At 42.9% G+C, this 14,010-nt stretch overlaps 2 protein-coding genes across 3 annotated transcripts; both read left to right on the top strand.

Moving 5' to 3' along the window:
- The first annotated feature begins 508 nt into the window (after positions 1 to 508).
- Positions 509 to 6,374, top strand: LOC121721078 (nuclear factor 7, brain-like). The gene is made up of 7 exons (XM_042107684.1): positions 509 to 1,039; positions 1,173 to 1,268; positions 1,527 to 1,760; positions 1,886 to 1,953; positions 3,218 to 3,336; positions 4,346 to 4,888; positions 5,947 to 6,374. The coding sequence occupies exons 1-6, from the start codon at positions 596 to 598 to the stop codon at positions 4,831 to 4,833; spliced, it is 1,449 nt and encodes a 482-aa protein (XP_041963618.1). The 5' UTR covers positions 509 to 595; the 3' UTR covers positions 4,834 to 4,888; positions 5,947 to 6,374.
- A 2,161-nt stretch (positions 6,375 to 8,535) lies between these two features.
- On the top strand, positions 8,536 to 12,867 carry LOC121721400 (zinc-binding protein A33-like). Of its 2 annotated transcripts, none has more exons than XM_042108293.1 (6): positions 8,536 to 9,092; positions 9,224 to 9,319; positions 9,480 to 9,710; positions 11,263 to 11,321; positions 11,712 to 11,827; positions 12,121 to 12,867. In XM_042108293.1, exons 1-6 carry the CDS (start codon positions 8,661 to 8,663, stop codon positions 12,630 to 12,632), a joined length of 1,446 nt encoding a protein of 481 aa, XP_041964227.1. In that variant the 5' UTR covers positions 8,536 to 8,660; the 3' UTR covers positions 12,633 to 12,867. The 2 variants fall into 2 exon arrangements, with proteins under 2 accessions (XP_041964227.1, XP_041964226.1); XM_042108292.1 differs by having other exon boundaries at positions 8,538 to 9,092; positions 9,477 to 9,710.
- The last annotated feature ends 1,143 nt before the right edge of the window (positions 12,868 to 14,010 follow it).

Here is a 14,010-nt window from a genome sequence, read left to right as displayed (position 1 = left end):
AAATGTCATATCTTTAAACATTTTCATTTGGAGCTACGTCTGGTCTCAGACAAGATTCTTGAGATGGGCAACCCTGGTGCAAACAGGCCTCTGCAGGGGGGCGTGTGCTCCATGTGGTCAGTTTTGGGCTGTGTATGCACCACAGTGGCACCAGCAGCAAGACATCTCCATCAAGATGGCAAGCTCCTACTTCAAATCAGGAAATGTGTAATTCGCTGGTGCCCATTGACATTCCAAACAAAAGCACAAAACTGTTTATTTACAACCTCCAGTTAATCAGGTGTAAAAATATGACTTTCTATGGCAGATCTGTGTTTGTTCTCTACCACTGTGCCTGATTGGTGGTTTCTTTAAGCCTGTTGGATTACATACTGTTCAGATGACTCTCATTTGGGAATAATCACAATAAAAGTTGCTCTACAGCATTCATCTTGTTTGACTGGTTCCTTTGTGTTTCAAGCAACATGAGATTTGAAATGAATGTTGTTCTCATTTCACTGTCAACAGGAGCAGCAGTGAAGTAGCCTTCCTCGACCTACGAGCAGAGAGATGAAACAGTCTATTACTAGAGGGGCTTGAGTTCAGGAATATCTCTATGGCCTCCATGCTGTCCGATCAAATTAAGTGCGCTATATGTTTTGAGGACTTTAAAAATCCGGTGAGCCTGCCATGCGACCACACTTACTGCAAGCAGTGTGTTACGGCTTACATCCGTAGGACTGGTCCTGGGCTGTGCCTGTGTCCAGAATGCCGGCGTCCATTTCAGAGGGAAGACCTGAGAGACTGCCGACTTCTGGAAAACATCACCCGTGCTGCGAGAGACACCCTGGAGGCCGGTCGACCCCAGAGGAGCTCTGACAGACGGACGAGGGAGGAGGCCACAGGAGTGGTCAACGCGCTGCTCTGTCCCGAACACCAGGAGAAACTCAAGCTCTTCTGCATGACTGATGAGAAGCTGGTGTGCATCGTCTGCAGGGACAGCGACAGGCACCAACGGCACCATTTCACACCTGTGACTGAGGCTGCCGTCATCTACAAGGCTAGTTTGGGGTTTTTTATATTCTGTTTTTAGACTAATGCTATGTGAAAGCTACATTGGAATCCACCCTTTTGTTTTATAATCACATCACATTGAGGGGATGAGACTTGTGACAAACTCTTCTTGTGAACAGGAAGAACTGAAGGCATCTTTGGACTTTGTGTATACAGAGAGGAATGAATTGTGTGACCTAAAGCTGAAACAGACAGACGAGATCAGGAAAACGAAGGTAAGGCACTCAAAATGAAAGTGGAAGCAAAACCAAAACAGATGACAGGAGTTTGAGAGAAATATTAGATGTTGCTAGTCATCAGCCGTCAAGATGTCGCACTATTTAGAATAGAAACCTTGGTCTTACTACGCTACAAACTGTTATTTGCATTCAATGAAACAGAAAATAAAAATAAAAACAAACTAAAAACATCTTTCATTGGCTATAATCACAGTAAGGCCACATGGTCCACTATTTCACTCTGTTTCTGGGTAGGATAAGTCAAAAGGACAACATGACCAGATCACAGCCCAGTTTGCGATGATATACGAGTTCCTTCGGCAGCGGGAGAGGGTGGCGAGGGAGCAGGTGGACAGGCAGGAGCGGAGCGCCCTGGAGCCCTTGCAGAGGAACGAGGCCGCCATCGCTGGGAGGCTGAGGGAGACCGAGAGGCTGGAGGAGAGCCTGGAGTCTGGCCTGGACATGGCCAATCCCGATGCTTTTCTGCAGGTATGGAGTTCTCTCCTCAGCTGGAAGTGGTCATCTGTGGTCATCAGAGGTTACTGTGAAGATCTGTCAAGGTATTCTGGTAAATACTGAATATTCAGATGTTTTCAGTAATTTTCCTTTTGCAGTGGTGGAGTGACAAGGGACTATATCAAGTCCAAGAAATGAAGCACAAAGGTGATGAGACAAAGAGAAGGTGAGTACACGTCACACTACTCCACATTACTGCACACTACTCCACATTACTGCACACTACTCCTCTTCACACTACTCCACATTACTGCACACTACTCCACATTACTGCACACTACTCCTCTTCACACTACTCCACATTACTGCACACTACTCCACATTACTGCACACTACTCCTCTTCACACTACTCCACATGACTGCACACTACTCCACATTACTGCACACTACTCCACATTACTGCACACTACTCCACATTACTGCACACTACTCCTCTTCACACTACTCCACATGACTGCACACTACTCCACATTACTGCACACTACTCCACATTACGTCACACCCCTCTACATTACGTCACACTACTCCACATTACTGCACACTACTGCACACTACTCCACATTACTGCACACTACTCCACATTACTGCACACTCCTCCACATTACTGCACACTACTCCACATTACTGCACACTACTCCACATTACTGCACACCCCTCCACATTACTGCACACTACTCCACATTACTGCACACTACTCCACATTACTGCAAACTACTCCACATTACTGCAAACTACTCTACACCCCTCCACATTACTGCACATTACTGCACACTACTCCACATTACTGCACACTACTCCACATTACTGCACACTACTGCACACTACTCCACATTACTGCACACTACTCCACATTACTGCACACTACTCCTTTGCATACTACTCCACATGACTGCACATTACTCCACACTACTCCACATTACTGCACACTACTCCACATGACTGCACATTACTCCACACTACTCCACATGACTGCACATTACTCCACACTACTCCACATTACTGCACACTACTCCTCTGCACTAGCCTGGGTTTTCCCATGCTGCCTTACGCGCACAATTTTATTCACGCTGCTAGGCAGCCTGGATACCATGGAGCAAATTTTTGCCTCAGGGGACCAATCACAGAACGGAGGGAGGGCAGCAAGACGATGACGACACACCAAAGCCGTTATGAGCTACGTACAGATGCATTTGATAGACATTCGTAGCGCCCAATAAACGGCTCTGGGCATTTGTAAACCACGTTTCAAATACGAGAAAATGAATGCCTAGTTCCCAGACCCCATCTCAATGAGATGAGGTCTGACGTTAGCCAGACTACCTCTGCACACTACTCCACATGACTGCTCTGCACTACTCTACTCTTCTGTAATGCATATCTGTATAATGTGTTTTACAAGACATCCTAAAAAATTGTATTTATTCCATAGCATGTATAAGTCCAGGACTGCTGGTCTCAAGGTTCTGCTTGATCGCTTCACCCTTGGGCCTTATGAATCCTACACACCCATCTTCATCTGGAGGGAGATGCTCAGGTGCTTGACGCAAGGTAACAGGGTTGAACTCCTAATGAATGAATGAATGAATAGACTTTATTGTCATGTTATGCATGAACATTGTCTTCGGTCTCACCAATCAAATAGACAGTACATACAATATACACAGTATAGACACAAATCCATAAAACAGTGTTCACTGAGACACAACATATCCGCAGGATAAATACTTTTCAATACAAGTAGGCCTTGGTTGCACACACACCCATTCTCCCCTTCTCTCCCTCCCACACCCACACCCACCCACCCACCCACACACACACACACACACACACACACACACACACACACACACACACACACACACACACACAGACACACACACACACACTTCCTCTTGCAGACCTAGCTGGGCAGATGTGCAGCTTTAGTATGTAGCTAGCCAAACTATGCTCCATGTTTATTTTTTCCACAGTTTATTGACCATACTAACTGCCTTTGGTGTAAAAGAGCCCTTGTAGATCTTTTTCTTTGCCATAGGTACTCTATAGCGCCGCCCTGAGGGAAGCAACTCAAACTCAGGGTGGAGGGGACTGTCATGTATACGTGAACTACAATAGGAGTTGGGCACTGTTTATGTGTGAGACAGCACAGAGGGGGTGGACTAGACCTGTGGGGATGTAGGGGAAATCAGTGTCATAATTTCTGTGTTCTTCATTCAAAATTCTCATCAATCTTCTCATCAAGTCAAGTTTATTTATATAGCGCATTTCATACACAGGACATTCAATGTGCTATACATAAACAAAAGCAAACAGTAATAGCAAATAAAAGCATGGAAGAGCAATAGTCAAAGAATAGTTTAAAAGGTAAAGATTATAATAAAATAGAAAACATAAAACGCACAAGGTAAAATCATTTAAAAATAAATATTAATTAAAAAAGACAAAATAAATGACACTTAAGATTTCAGATTGGCTAAATGTTTCACCAAGACATTCTCTGCTTTCACGAAGACCCTGTGGTCATATCTGTGATAATAACTGATCTGTCATGCCACAGCTCTGGACGTCTTCGTCAGAGTTTACCCCAACATGAACCTATTCCTCAGTTGCAACGCTGGGCAGCAGGCCATTAGCCAGGCTGTGTTCACCAGGCCAAAGAAGCTGGATGGGGGCTACTGGGAGGACTGCATGGAGAGCCTGCAGACTGGCCAGCGCTACTGGGAAGTGGACGTGGGCCAGGAGGCCAACTGGCAGTTGGGCCTGAGAGTGAAAGCCCATCCACAATGCGGAGCAACGTCTACTTGGGGAGAGGTGTGGTCAGAGGTGTGGTCATCGTTGGTGTCGGCCCCCAAACCAAGGGAGGTGGCTCTGCTTCTGAAGAACAATGTCGTATTTGTGCTCCGGGAGACTGGGGAAGAAGTGCAGGTGGATCTGCCTGACAGGCCCTGGAGGATCGGCGTGTACCTGGATTGCGACAGACGACAAGTCACGTTCTGCAATGCTGACAACACATCAGTCATTTATACTGTCTGGTGTAGTCCTTGAATATAATAAACATAGATATTGGTGTAGTCCTTGAATTTAATAAGCATAAATATTGGTCAGCTCATGTTTGAGTATAGCAGTGATCTCACCATCCCATGTATGGATGTCCTGATGTGTTTTAAAGTGTGAGCTGAAAGGGGTAGACTGAGTACAGTTGAGACACTTTTTGCCCACACAAAATCAAACAAAAAATAGATACTGAAAAGAAGTGATTTTCCACACGACATTCCACATGCCATTTCCTTAGCTTGTAGACTAAAATATTATCAATCAATAATACCCATAAGTAGTTTATATTTTCCACAATTAGCTCATAAACATAAGGTGCATTTTTGTCTTGACTGTGTCTCAACTGTACCCTATAGAATTCAGTTAAGACACCTACCTGGTACAGTTGAGACACCCATTTTTAATGATGTATGGTTAACTAACCGTTCATCGGAAAGTTGAATAAATAAAAACATAGCAATTACAAAGTGTTTGTAGTTCAAATTCATTCATTTCATTTAAATTAGTTGGTTAAAAGGAATACATCATGAACAAAATGTGACACAGGAACAGATATGGCGATCAGTAGCCTACAAATGGAATGTTCTAAGTAATAACACAATCCAATGTGTGTCTCAACTGTCCCCCGCTGCCCACCTTTTGCCACGACCTTACATGACACAATGCCAAAAATATGCCAGTTTTTAGGACACAGAATAATGTTTGTAATGACACCAGTTACGTTTAACAGTAACATAAGTGTAATGAGCTATTCATTGTCGAAGGTGCATGGTGAAGTGAAATTCTTACTTTGGAAAACAAACATTTGCCGATGTCCTTGGATGGGAGATACTTATGTCGTTCAAATTGTCCATGATCAAAGAGGGCACTAATACGCATGTGCATAGCAAAAATCACAACTTGGGCTTGCTGTGTAAGCAAGATATTTAAAGTGTCTTAACTGTACACATGTCTCAACTGTACTCAGTCTACCCAGCGGCAGATCTTGCATTACTCTCTTCTCTATGTTTCATCCTCTTCATTGTCTGTTTAGGGCTGCCGTGATGATATTGTCTGTGTTTAGGGCTGCCGTGATGATATTGTCTGTGTTGAGGACTGCCCTGATGATATTGTGCAGTATCAGCTAGAGCTCTCCTGTAGTCTTTTTCATACTGTCTCTGTTCATTGCCATACAGTATTTGTTAGCATACATTAGACATTGCTTGAGCCATGCACACATTATTCTGTGATGGTTTAACTTGCTAGATATGGTAACTGGTGTGTTGGTTAATTATTTAATCTGTAGTATCTTACACTTGCTATCTCCTCTTCTTCCCTTGACACCTATCAGTTGGACTTTGTGGCCTAAAATGCACATGATGTAAAATCTCCCTGACAGCTGTTAGTGTGCATCTTATTTACATTATGATCGGTTAATTAAAAATGTTCTCATGGTGACAGCTTCCACAGCCTGTGTGTTATTGTAATCATCAAGGATGCTCACTCTGTTTCTGTTGGATGAGGATTTCCACATTCATGAATGGTGACTCTGATATAAACTCTTTCTTTGTAACAAAACATGTTTCTGCTTGTTATATAACACAGTGTACAAGATATAACTAGTTTGTCGCTATTATAATTTCTCTTTGAAAAAGATTTTTTCTTACAGACCAATGGAACAGCAATGGGGAGTAAGATGGCTTGCAATTATGCAAACCTCTTTGTAGGATACTTAGAACACCAGATTATCCTTAACACAGATAGAAACCCATTCTTGCCACAAATAAAATTTTACAAACGCTTTGTGGATGATATCCTAGTCCTATATGATGGCACCTTTGAGGATAACTAGAGAGATTCCACATGTTTCTCAACACTTCTTGTGGCTGCCTAAGATTCTCTATGGAGGCTGATATACACAGCATTCATTTTCTAGATATTCAGATCAAGAGAATAAATGACGGTCTGGAAACCACCATATACAGAAAACCAACTGACCATAATACACTGTTACGTGCTGATAGTTTCCACCCATCACCTTTGAGAAGAAGCCTACCCATATGTCAAATGAAAAGAGTGCGCATCTGCAGCTCAGAAGAAGATTTCAAAGAGCAAAGCGACATCATGTTGGAGAGATTCCGTGCTAAGGGTTAAACTGAAGACTGCCTTCAAACAAGGTGAGGGGCATTACCCAGCCTGAAAGCTTTATACCATCTCACTGTAAGAAAACAGAAAGGCAGGTTCAATGCATTTTGGATTACTCACCAGTGGCGGGGCAGATCAAACAAGTGGTGCTAAAATACTGGCATATAATACAGTCAGACCCGACATGCCCAAAAAGCCTCCAGGCGCCCCCAAGGATTATCTACAAGAGGCCACGCAACATCAGGGACTATGTAGTGAAGGCAGACTGTCCACCAGCACCAACACCACAGCATTTCCTAAGCGACATTCCAGACGGAAATTACCCTTGTGGCCGTTGTGCACAAGACAGCTTCACATACAAATGTCACTCCTTCACCCACCCAACAACAGGAAAGAATTTACATGTTAAAGGTAAAATCACATGCAGCACTACCAATGTGGTTTACTTGATTAAATGTCCCTGTGGGAAAGCCTATGTAGGTAAAACAGGCCGGGCCCTGAAGATAAGAATAAGTGAACATAGGAGTAACATCAGAAACAACAATGAAAAGAGCCCTTTGGCGGTTCACTTTAACCAATCAGGACACCCACTCTCAACCTTGAGATTTATAGGGATAGAACATGTAGAACAACACCGCAGAGGAGGAGACACAGACAACCTGCTTCTAAAAAGAGAGGCCTTCTGGATCCACCACCTGGGAACTTTGGCCCCAACTTTGGCCCCCAAGGAGGCTCAATGGAGATTTGGACATTAGACCCTTCCTCTAATATTGACTGTGAACAACATTTGCATTGATTACTGAGTTTTACATGATGTAAAACTCTATTTATTGTAGATGATTGTATCTTCAGACATCTGCTTGTGTCATTGTACAAAGTTTAAGGTTCTATCTTATGTTTTTATTTGGCTTTAGTCACGCCACAAGCTTGCATGCTGTACCTGCAAGGGTTAATGAATCACTGAGCTGACTCCACCCCTCTAGACAGGTGATTTAGATCATGTACCAAGACTGTGTTTGCAAGTTAATCTGAGGAAGACCGCAAGGTCGAAACGTTATGTGCCAAATGAGAAAATAAACTCAACAAAAGAATACCAAGGAGTGTGCGAACTTTTTTCCTAAAAAACTTGACCCTTTTTTTGTTCAGCACCTGGGATGTGCACAAAGTCTCCTTGGAAGCGCTATTATAATCAGACCAATTGGTTAGTGAAGTATGATAATATATGAATAAGTGCTACAGTACTGGTGCCAGTTTTTGAAGATTAGCCCCAAAAACTCACCAAAATACATGCCAACATGTTCACTATTGTAAAACATGCAACCATCTGACCTCTGAGGCAGTCGACCTGTGGCCACGGTTTTATTCACATAACTGGGTACCATTGCATCAGTGTCTCATTCTCTTGGGGTACTCCTAAATGTAAGGCAACAGCTGTACATTACACAAGGAGATATGGGTGACACTACCTCACAGAAAATACGGTGTTGATTCATTTAATACAATCAAGACAATCCAGTTTGACCACCTCTGGTGCCAATCCATGGGCGTAACTCATCTTGGTGAAAGCAGCACCACACACACTTTCTGTTTCTCTTTAGCTGTGCATCTGTGTTCCCTCGCGCTCCATCCTAAGAGCTGAGCTGTGAGATCTGTTTAAGTAACTCGCAGGAAAAAGAGTCTGGTGGAAACTCGCGATGGCTTCACCATTGGCTTTGGAGATTCAGTGTCCAGTGTGTCTATGCGACTTTACCGATCCGGTGATCCTCCCCTGCGAGCACTCATTCTGCCGCACCTGCATCGCCGGTCACGTCAACGCCAGCATCGGCCCTGTCATGTGCCCTCAGTGCAGGCAACCCTTTTCCTCGACGGACATCAAGGAGAGCCGACTCCTCCGGAACATCATTGAGAGCCTCAAGGTCCACCTGAACCTGAACACCTCGCCGGGGCAGGACGAGCCTCCGAGGGCTCCACGGCCACAGGGCGACCTGGTGTGTGAAGAGCACGACGAGAGGCTGAAGCTGTTCTGTGTGACCGATCAGAAGCTGGCCTGCACCATCTGTAAGGAGCAGGACAAACACCAGGGACACATATTCAAACCTGTGAAGGAGGCCGCCGAGAAAAACAAGGTGTGATATAATGACCAAGCTGTCTGTGTGTCTGTGTATGTGTAGTTATTCATGTATTCATTCAAGTATTGACACTGTTGTAGTTGTAATGCGTTGTGTGCTCAGTAATCATGTATCATATTTGGCTGTAGGGTGAACTGAAAGGAGCTCTGGGATTTATAATGAAAGAAAACCAAAGCCTCCATGACCTCAGCCAACACCAACTCGCTGAGATTGCCAAGTGTGAGGTGAGACTAAGCTTGGCCCAGTGCATTCTGGGTACTCGGCTGTGATAAAGTTTGACATTACCTCCAAATAATTACCAGAGGGTAGTCAGATATTATTTCAGCTGATATTTACCATAATTTTATTTTTTTATTTCTATGTTGGTTTGGACGACTGCAGAAGAGGTCTGATGGTCTTGAGGCTCAAGTCTTCTCTCAGTTTGCGGCCCTGCATCAGTTTCTGCGGAAAAAGGAGAAGGAGCTGCAGACAGAGCTGGAGCAGAAGAAGATAAGATCTGTGGCAGCCATGCAGCGCAAACTTTCTGATATCCAGGGGAAAGCAGTCGATGGCGGAGAGAAGGAGGTGATCCTTAGGACAGCACTGGAGATCCCCAGACCAGATCATTTCCTGCAGGTCAGAACGGACAACACACTCACACTGACTAGCTCTTAGTTACTCAAGCTCACAGGCGAGCACACAATCTGTTTATTAAAAGGCAGAGAAGGCAGATGCAGAATGTGCATCATTGCACACTGAAAACTGGCTCCACCTGTTAGGCTTCCCAATTAGGATTATGACTACATTGTAATATGATGACTACAAGTATACTGCAGCCTGTTCAGCTCAAGCTATAATGACATTCATCTTACATGTATATATTTGTCAGACCATTTTATCCAAACCAAGTGCATTGCATACCTATACATTTTCTTATCAGTGAGTTCCCTGGTTGTCATATTAAAGGTGCTCTAAGCGATGTTGGGTAACGTCACATGTGTTGACGTTCAAACAATACAGAGAGCTAGCTCACTACTCTCTCCCCATCCCTCTCGTGTAATTGTTTTAATGGTCCAGGCTGGACCAGGCGGCTAGCGGATGGTGAGGTGATGTTTGCTCTATGTGACAAAAAATGTTTTAGCTTAGAAACCGTGTAACATCGCTAGAGCACCTTTAAGGACTTTGCATTTGTTTTTGCAATCACTTTCAAGCATTTACCTGTACTTAAAATACCTTTTCTAAACTTAACACAGCAACACACATGCATCACACAAGTAGCCAAAGAGTTAATTAGTTCCTTTCAAAACCACACTTTGTTTATATACTAAGTCTACACCTCAAAAACCTTTCTCTTTTTCTGGTATTATTGTATGTAAAGAAAATGTAAGCCTTTTAGAAATGTGTTCATTGCATATTTTCTGACACAACATGAATTGTGTTAAAGGTATGACCACAACAGCCACCACATGGCCGCCTGCACTACTCCACTTGCACACTTGTACACTTTACAACTTGGTGTTGTTGTCCTGAAAACACAACACTTCTGCTGCTCTTACATAACTTGCACCACTATGCCACTTTCTTTCTTACTTAGGTCAAACAGAACTACCCAAGCCTTTTTTTGGCCTGACTTTGCACTAGTATTTTATTGACTGTCTATGCACAATTTCAACCAAATTTTGCTGCTCTTATTTTTTCATTATTATATGTGCCCTCTTATTTACTTATTTACTTACTTTTTTGTTTACTTGAATGTTATGTTTGTCTGTGGACCTAAATTGGTAAAATATGTCTTGTCTTCACCGTGGGATAGTGAGAAACGTAATTTCGATCTCTTTGTATGTCTGGAACATGTGAAGAAATTGACAATAAAGCTGACTTTGACTTTGACTTTGACAACAGACATATGTTGTGCTAATTGCATTTTAGAGTTTTCAGAATGTGACTACAGGTTGGATGTTAGTGCTTGTATTAGTTGCTGACTCTACACGTGGGATCCAGGGGAATAGTCTCTGGTATTCCAACCCAATATAGTCACCTAGCTCACTGCATTCCTCCCACATTACTCATTACTGTGTGTGTGTGTGTGCGGGCGCGTGCGTATCTGTGTGTGTGTGTGTGTGTGTGTGTGTGTGTGTGTGTGTGTGTGTGTGTGTGTGTGTGTCTGTGTGTGTGTGTCTGTGGCTAGTGGTGGGAAGACAAAGGATATCCTGTAACAGAGGGGATGAAAGACAAACAGGAGAAAAAGTGAGTAAATAAAATATACTAAATAAACATGTATAAACAAAATACACTAAATATACTTGACTGAAATATACTAGACTACCTACACAAGGTCAACAGGGTACATACTTATGCAAGGCTCATAGAAACATCTAGAATTAGATTAATTAACATCTTCTAGATTATTAATTGGTCTTTTCAATCCACCCGACTGCATGGTTTAATAAGAAAGAAACTCAAGAAATTAAGAATTTAGAAACTCAATCATTTAGATTGACTTAAGATAAACCACACATCTAACACTCATCAATGCATCTCTATACTGTTTCCTTTAGCCTTTACTGTTGACAGGTAAAATGCATATAACCCCACAAGGATCTGTGAGAATAACATGATTCTGGTTTCTGGGTGCAGGTTCAGGTCAAAGGTGAAGAGCCTGGTGGTGACTCCTGACTCCATGTCAATGGGCCCCTATGAGTCTCACCTGCCCTTGTTTGTGTGGAAGGAGATGCTGCAGACCATCAGACCAGGTGGGCAGAGAACGTTCACTGTCAAATAAACGGGCTGTTTTAATTTAAAGTTTAACTAGAATAGAACTAAAGAACTAGACAAAGAAATGACCACATACAGACAGTATACAGATAGACAGACAGATAGTATATAACCTCAACATCAACATGTGTTCCCTGCTCCGACATGTACAGTACATGCTGTTCAAATGATACTGAATTGTATGTAGCGATCTTCAAATTAATGTGAACCTCCTTAGTAGGAAGGTGGATGTGGTTACTGTGGTGAAAACTATACTGTTCCTCTCCCTAAGGCCCGGAGCATCTGAGCATGAAAGATCCAGGAGACTCCTACCTCAAACTGTCCCCAGAAGGCCACAGCATTCGCCAGGTGGACAGGGGTGGCAGCAGGTATAAAACCTACAACCCCGGCACCAGCACCAACCAAACCTTTAAGATTGGCCGACACTACTGCGAGCTGGACGTGGGGGGGAAGCAGAACTGGAGCGTCGGCCTTAAGGTGGAAATGACAACAGAGCTTCAGCTGCCAGAGAAGGAAATCCAGCTCCACCTTAAGAACGGCAGCTACGTCTTTTCCCATGATGGGACTGAGACCCCCGTTTCAAATGCCCCGAAGGATCCCCCCCGGAGGATTGGCCTGTACCTGGACTGTGACAGGCAGCAGGTGTCCTTCTATAATGCAGACACCATGAGTCTCATCCACTCGTCCTTCTGTAGTTTCCTACAGCCATGCTCCATCAGTGTGTGTCCAGGCCTCTACCTGGATGGGAAAAACGCCAACCCAGTCACATTCTGCTGGTACTAATCCAGTATGACCACAGTAGGCCATTAGCTACAATATTTACATATATTGGTATACAGCCTTACAGGCGTGGCTCACGTTGCTAATCCAATACAATTATTGTCAGATTCAGAGAATTAATACTCTATCCAATCCTCTAGTTATCCGTTGGGTCTCTTCTCTTATGCTCTCTCTCTGTCTCTCTATCTGTTAAATAAAACCCTGATGCATTGTTCTAATTGAAGGGACATGGCACAAAGATGTGTGGTTTGTGTATGTTCAAGAAATAGTTTATTTCTCATCATTATTGACACTGATATGCAAATAACGCTAATATAGAGAACCCAAGCCAGTCTTTGATTTTACGAGGCTTATAGTTACCATATCTGATCCTGAGGCTAATATTTTATAATTGAGTTATACTGTGGAGTGATTGTTTGTACCATAGACTATACAGCCTATGGTCTCTCCATGCTTTTACATGCCCTACTCCATTTATACTGGATTGAAATGGACTTTTCCAGTAAAGCTACCATTATTAACTGCTGCTATTATTTAGCTGTTTTTTGTCCAAACAGGGCTTTGTCCCGTTAGTAGGCTAATGTGGGTCAGAATCTATTGTTCCTGTATTCAAAACTAAATGACATATGAATACACCAAAATCCGAGCATGTAGCAGGTGTTGCAAGAACACCGACCACAAAAGTAAAAGAGCACATGACAAAAATAGAACCCCTGACCACGGAAACAGTCACATGGGGTTCCGGTCGACTGCTCTTCGGTAGACACGACCTTTCTGCAAAGACGCATTTCGCCTGCACGCAATCCACGGAAAACAGGGCTTGTCTGGTCTTCACTGAAATAGGGCCTTAAAAGACTTCCTCACCATATTTCACCACAACACCTACGATACAAAACCTACTGTACTGTACAACAATGATGAAAAAGGGGGGTTTCACAAGTCTTATGTAGGCTGACCTCTTTGTGGTCTGCTTTTTTAAAGCACATAATCAATGTTTACATGGCATTTGTCTAACTTCAATGTAGAGGATGAAGTCATTCAGTAAGCAACAATGAATTGTAAAATGATCTTAGATCGCTGATGGATTGGAGCTGCTGAGAAATAAAAATGTTAAACTCAATGCAAACCCACAGGACACTATATTCAAATCCATACTATCACCATTGAGAATCTTTATAAATGCTGTATAAATGCTATAGACATAAATAGAAACAACAGCTGGATTTTGTGATTCATTTTGTGTTCTTCGTTGTCCATTTTAATTTATCCAAATTCAAGTTAATTACATTTTTGCATGACTGAATTCCTGTGCTGACATTTACCAATTGGCTGAACAAAAATGTATTTTTGCTGGCTGAATGAAAATGTATTATTTACAATA

This window comes from Alosa sapidissima, chromosome 10 (assembly GCF_018492685.1).
Source record: "Alosa sapidissima isolate fAloSap1 chromosome 10, fAloSap1.pri, whole genome shotgun sequence".
NCBI classification, from domain to species: domain Eukaryota; kingdom Metazoa; phylum Chordata; class Actinopteri; order Clupeiformes; family Clupeidae; genus Alosa; species Alosa sapidissima.
The sequence above is the reverse complement of the archived record's forward strand: the minus strand, read 5'-3'. Positions and strand labels throughout refer to the sequence as shown.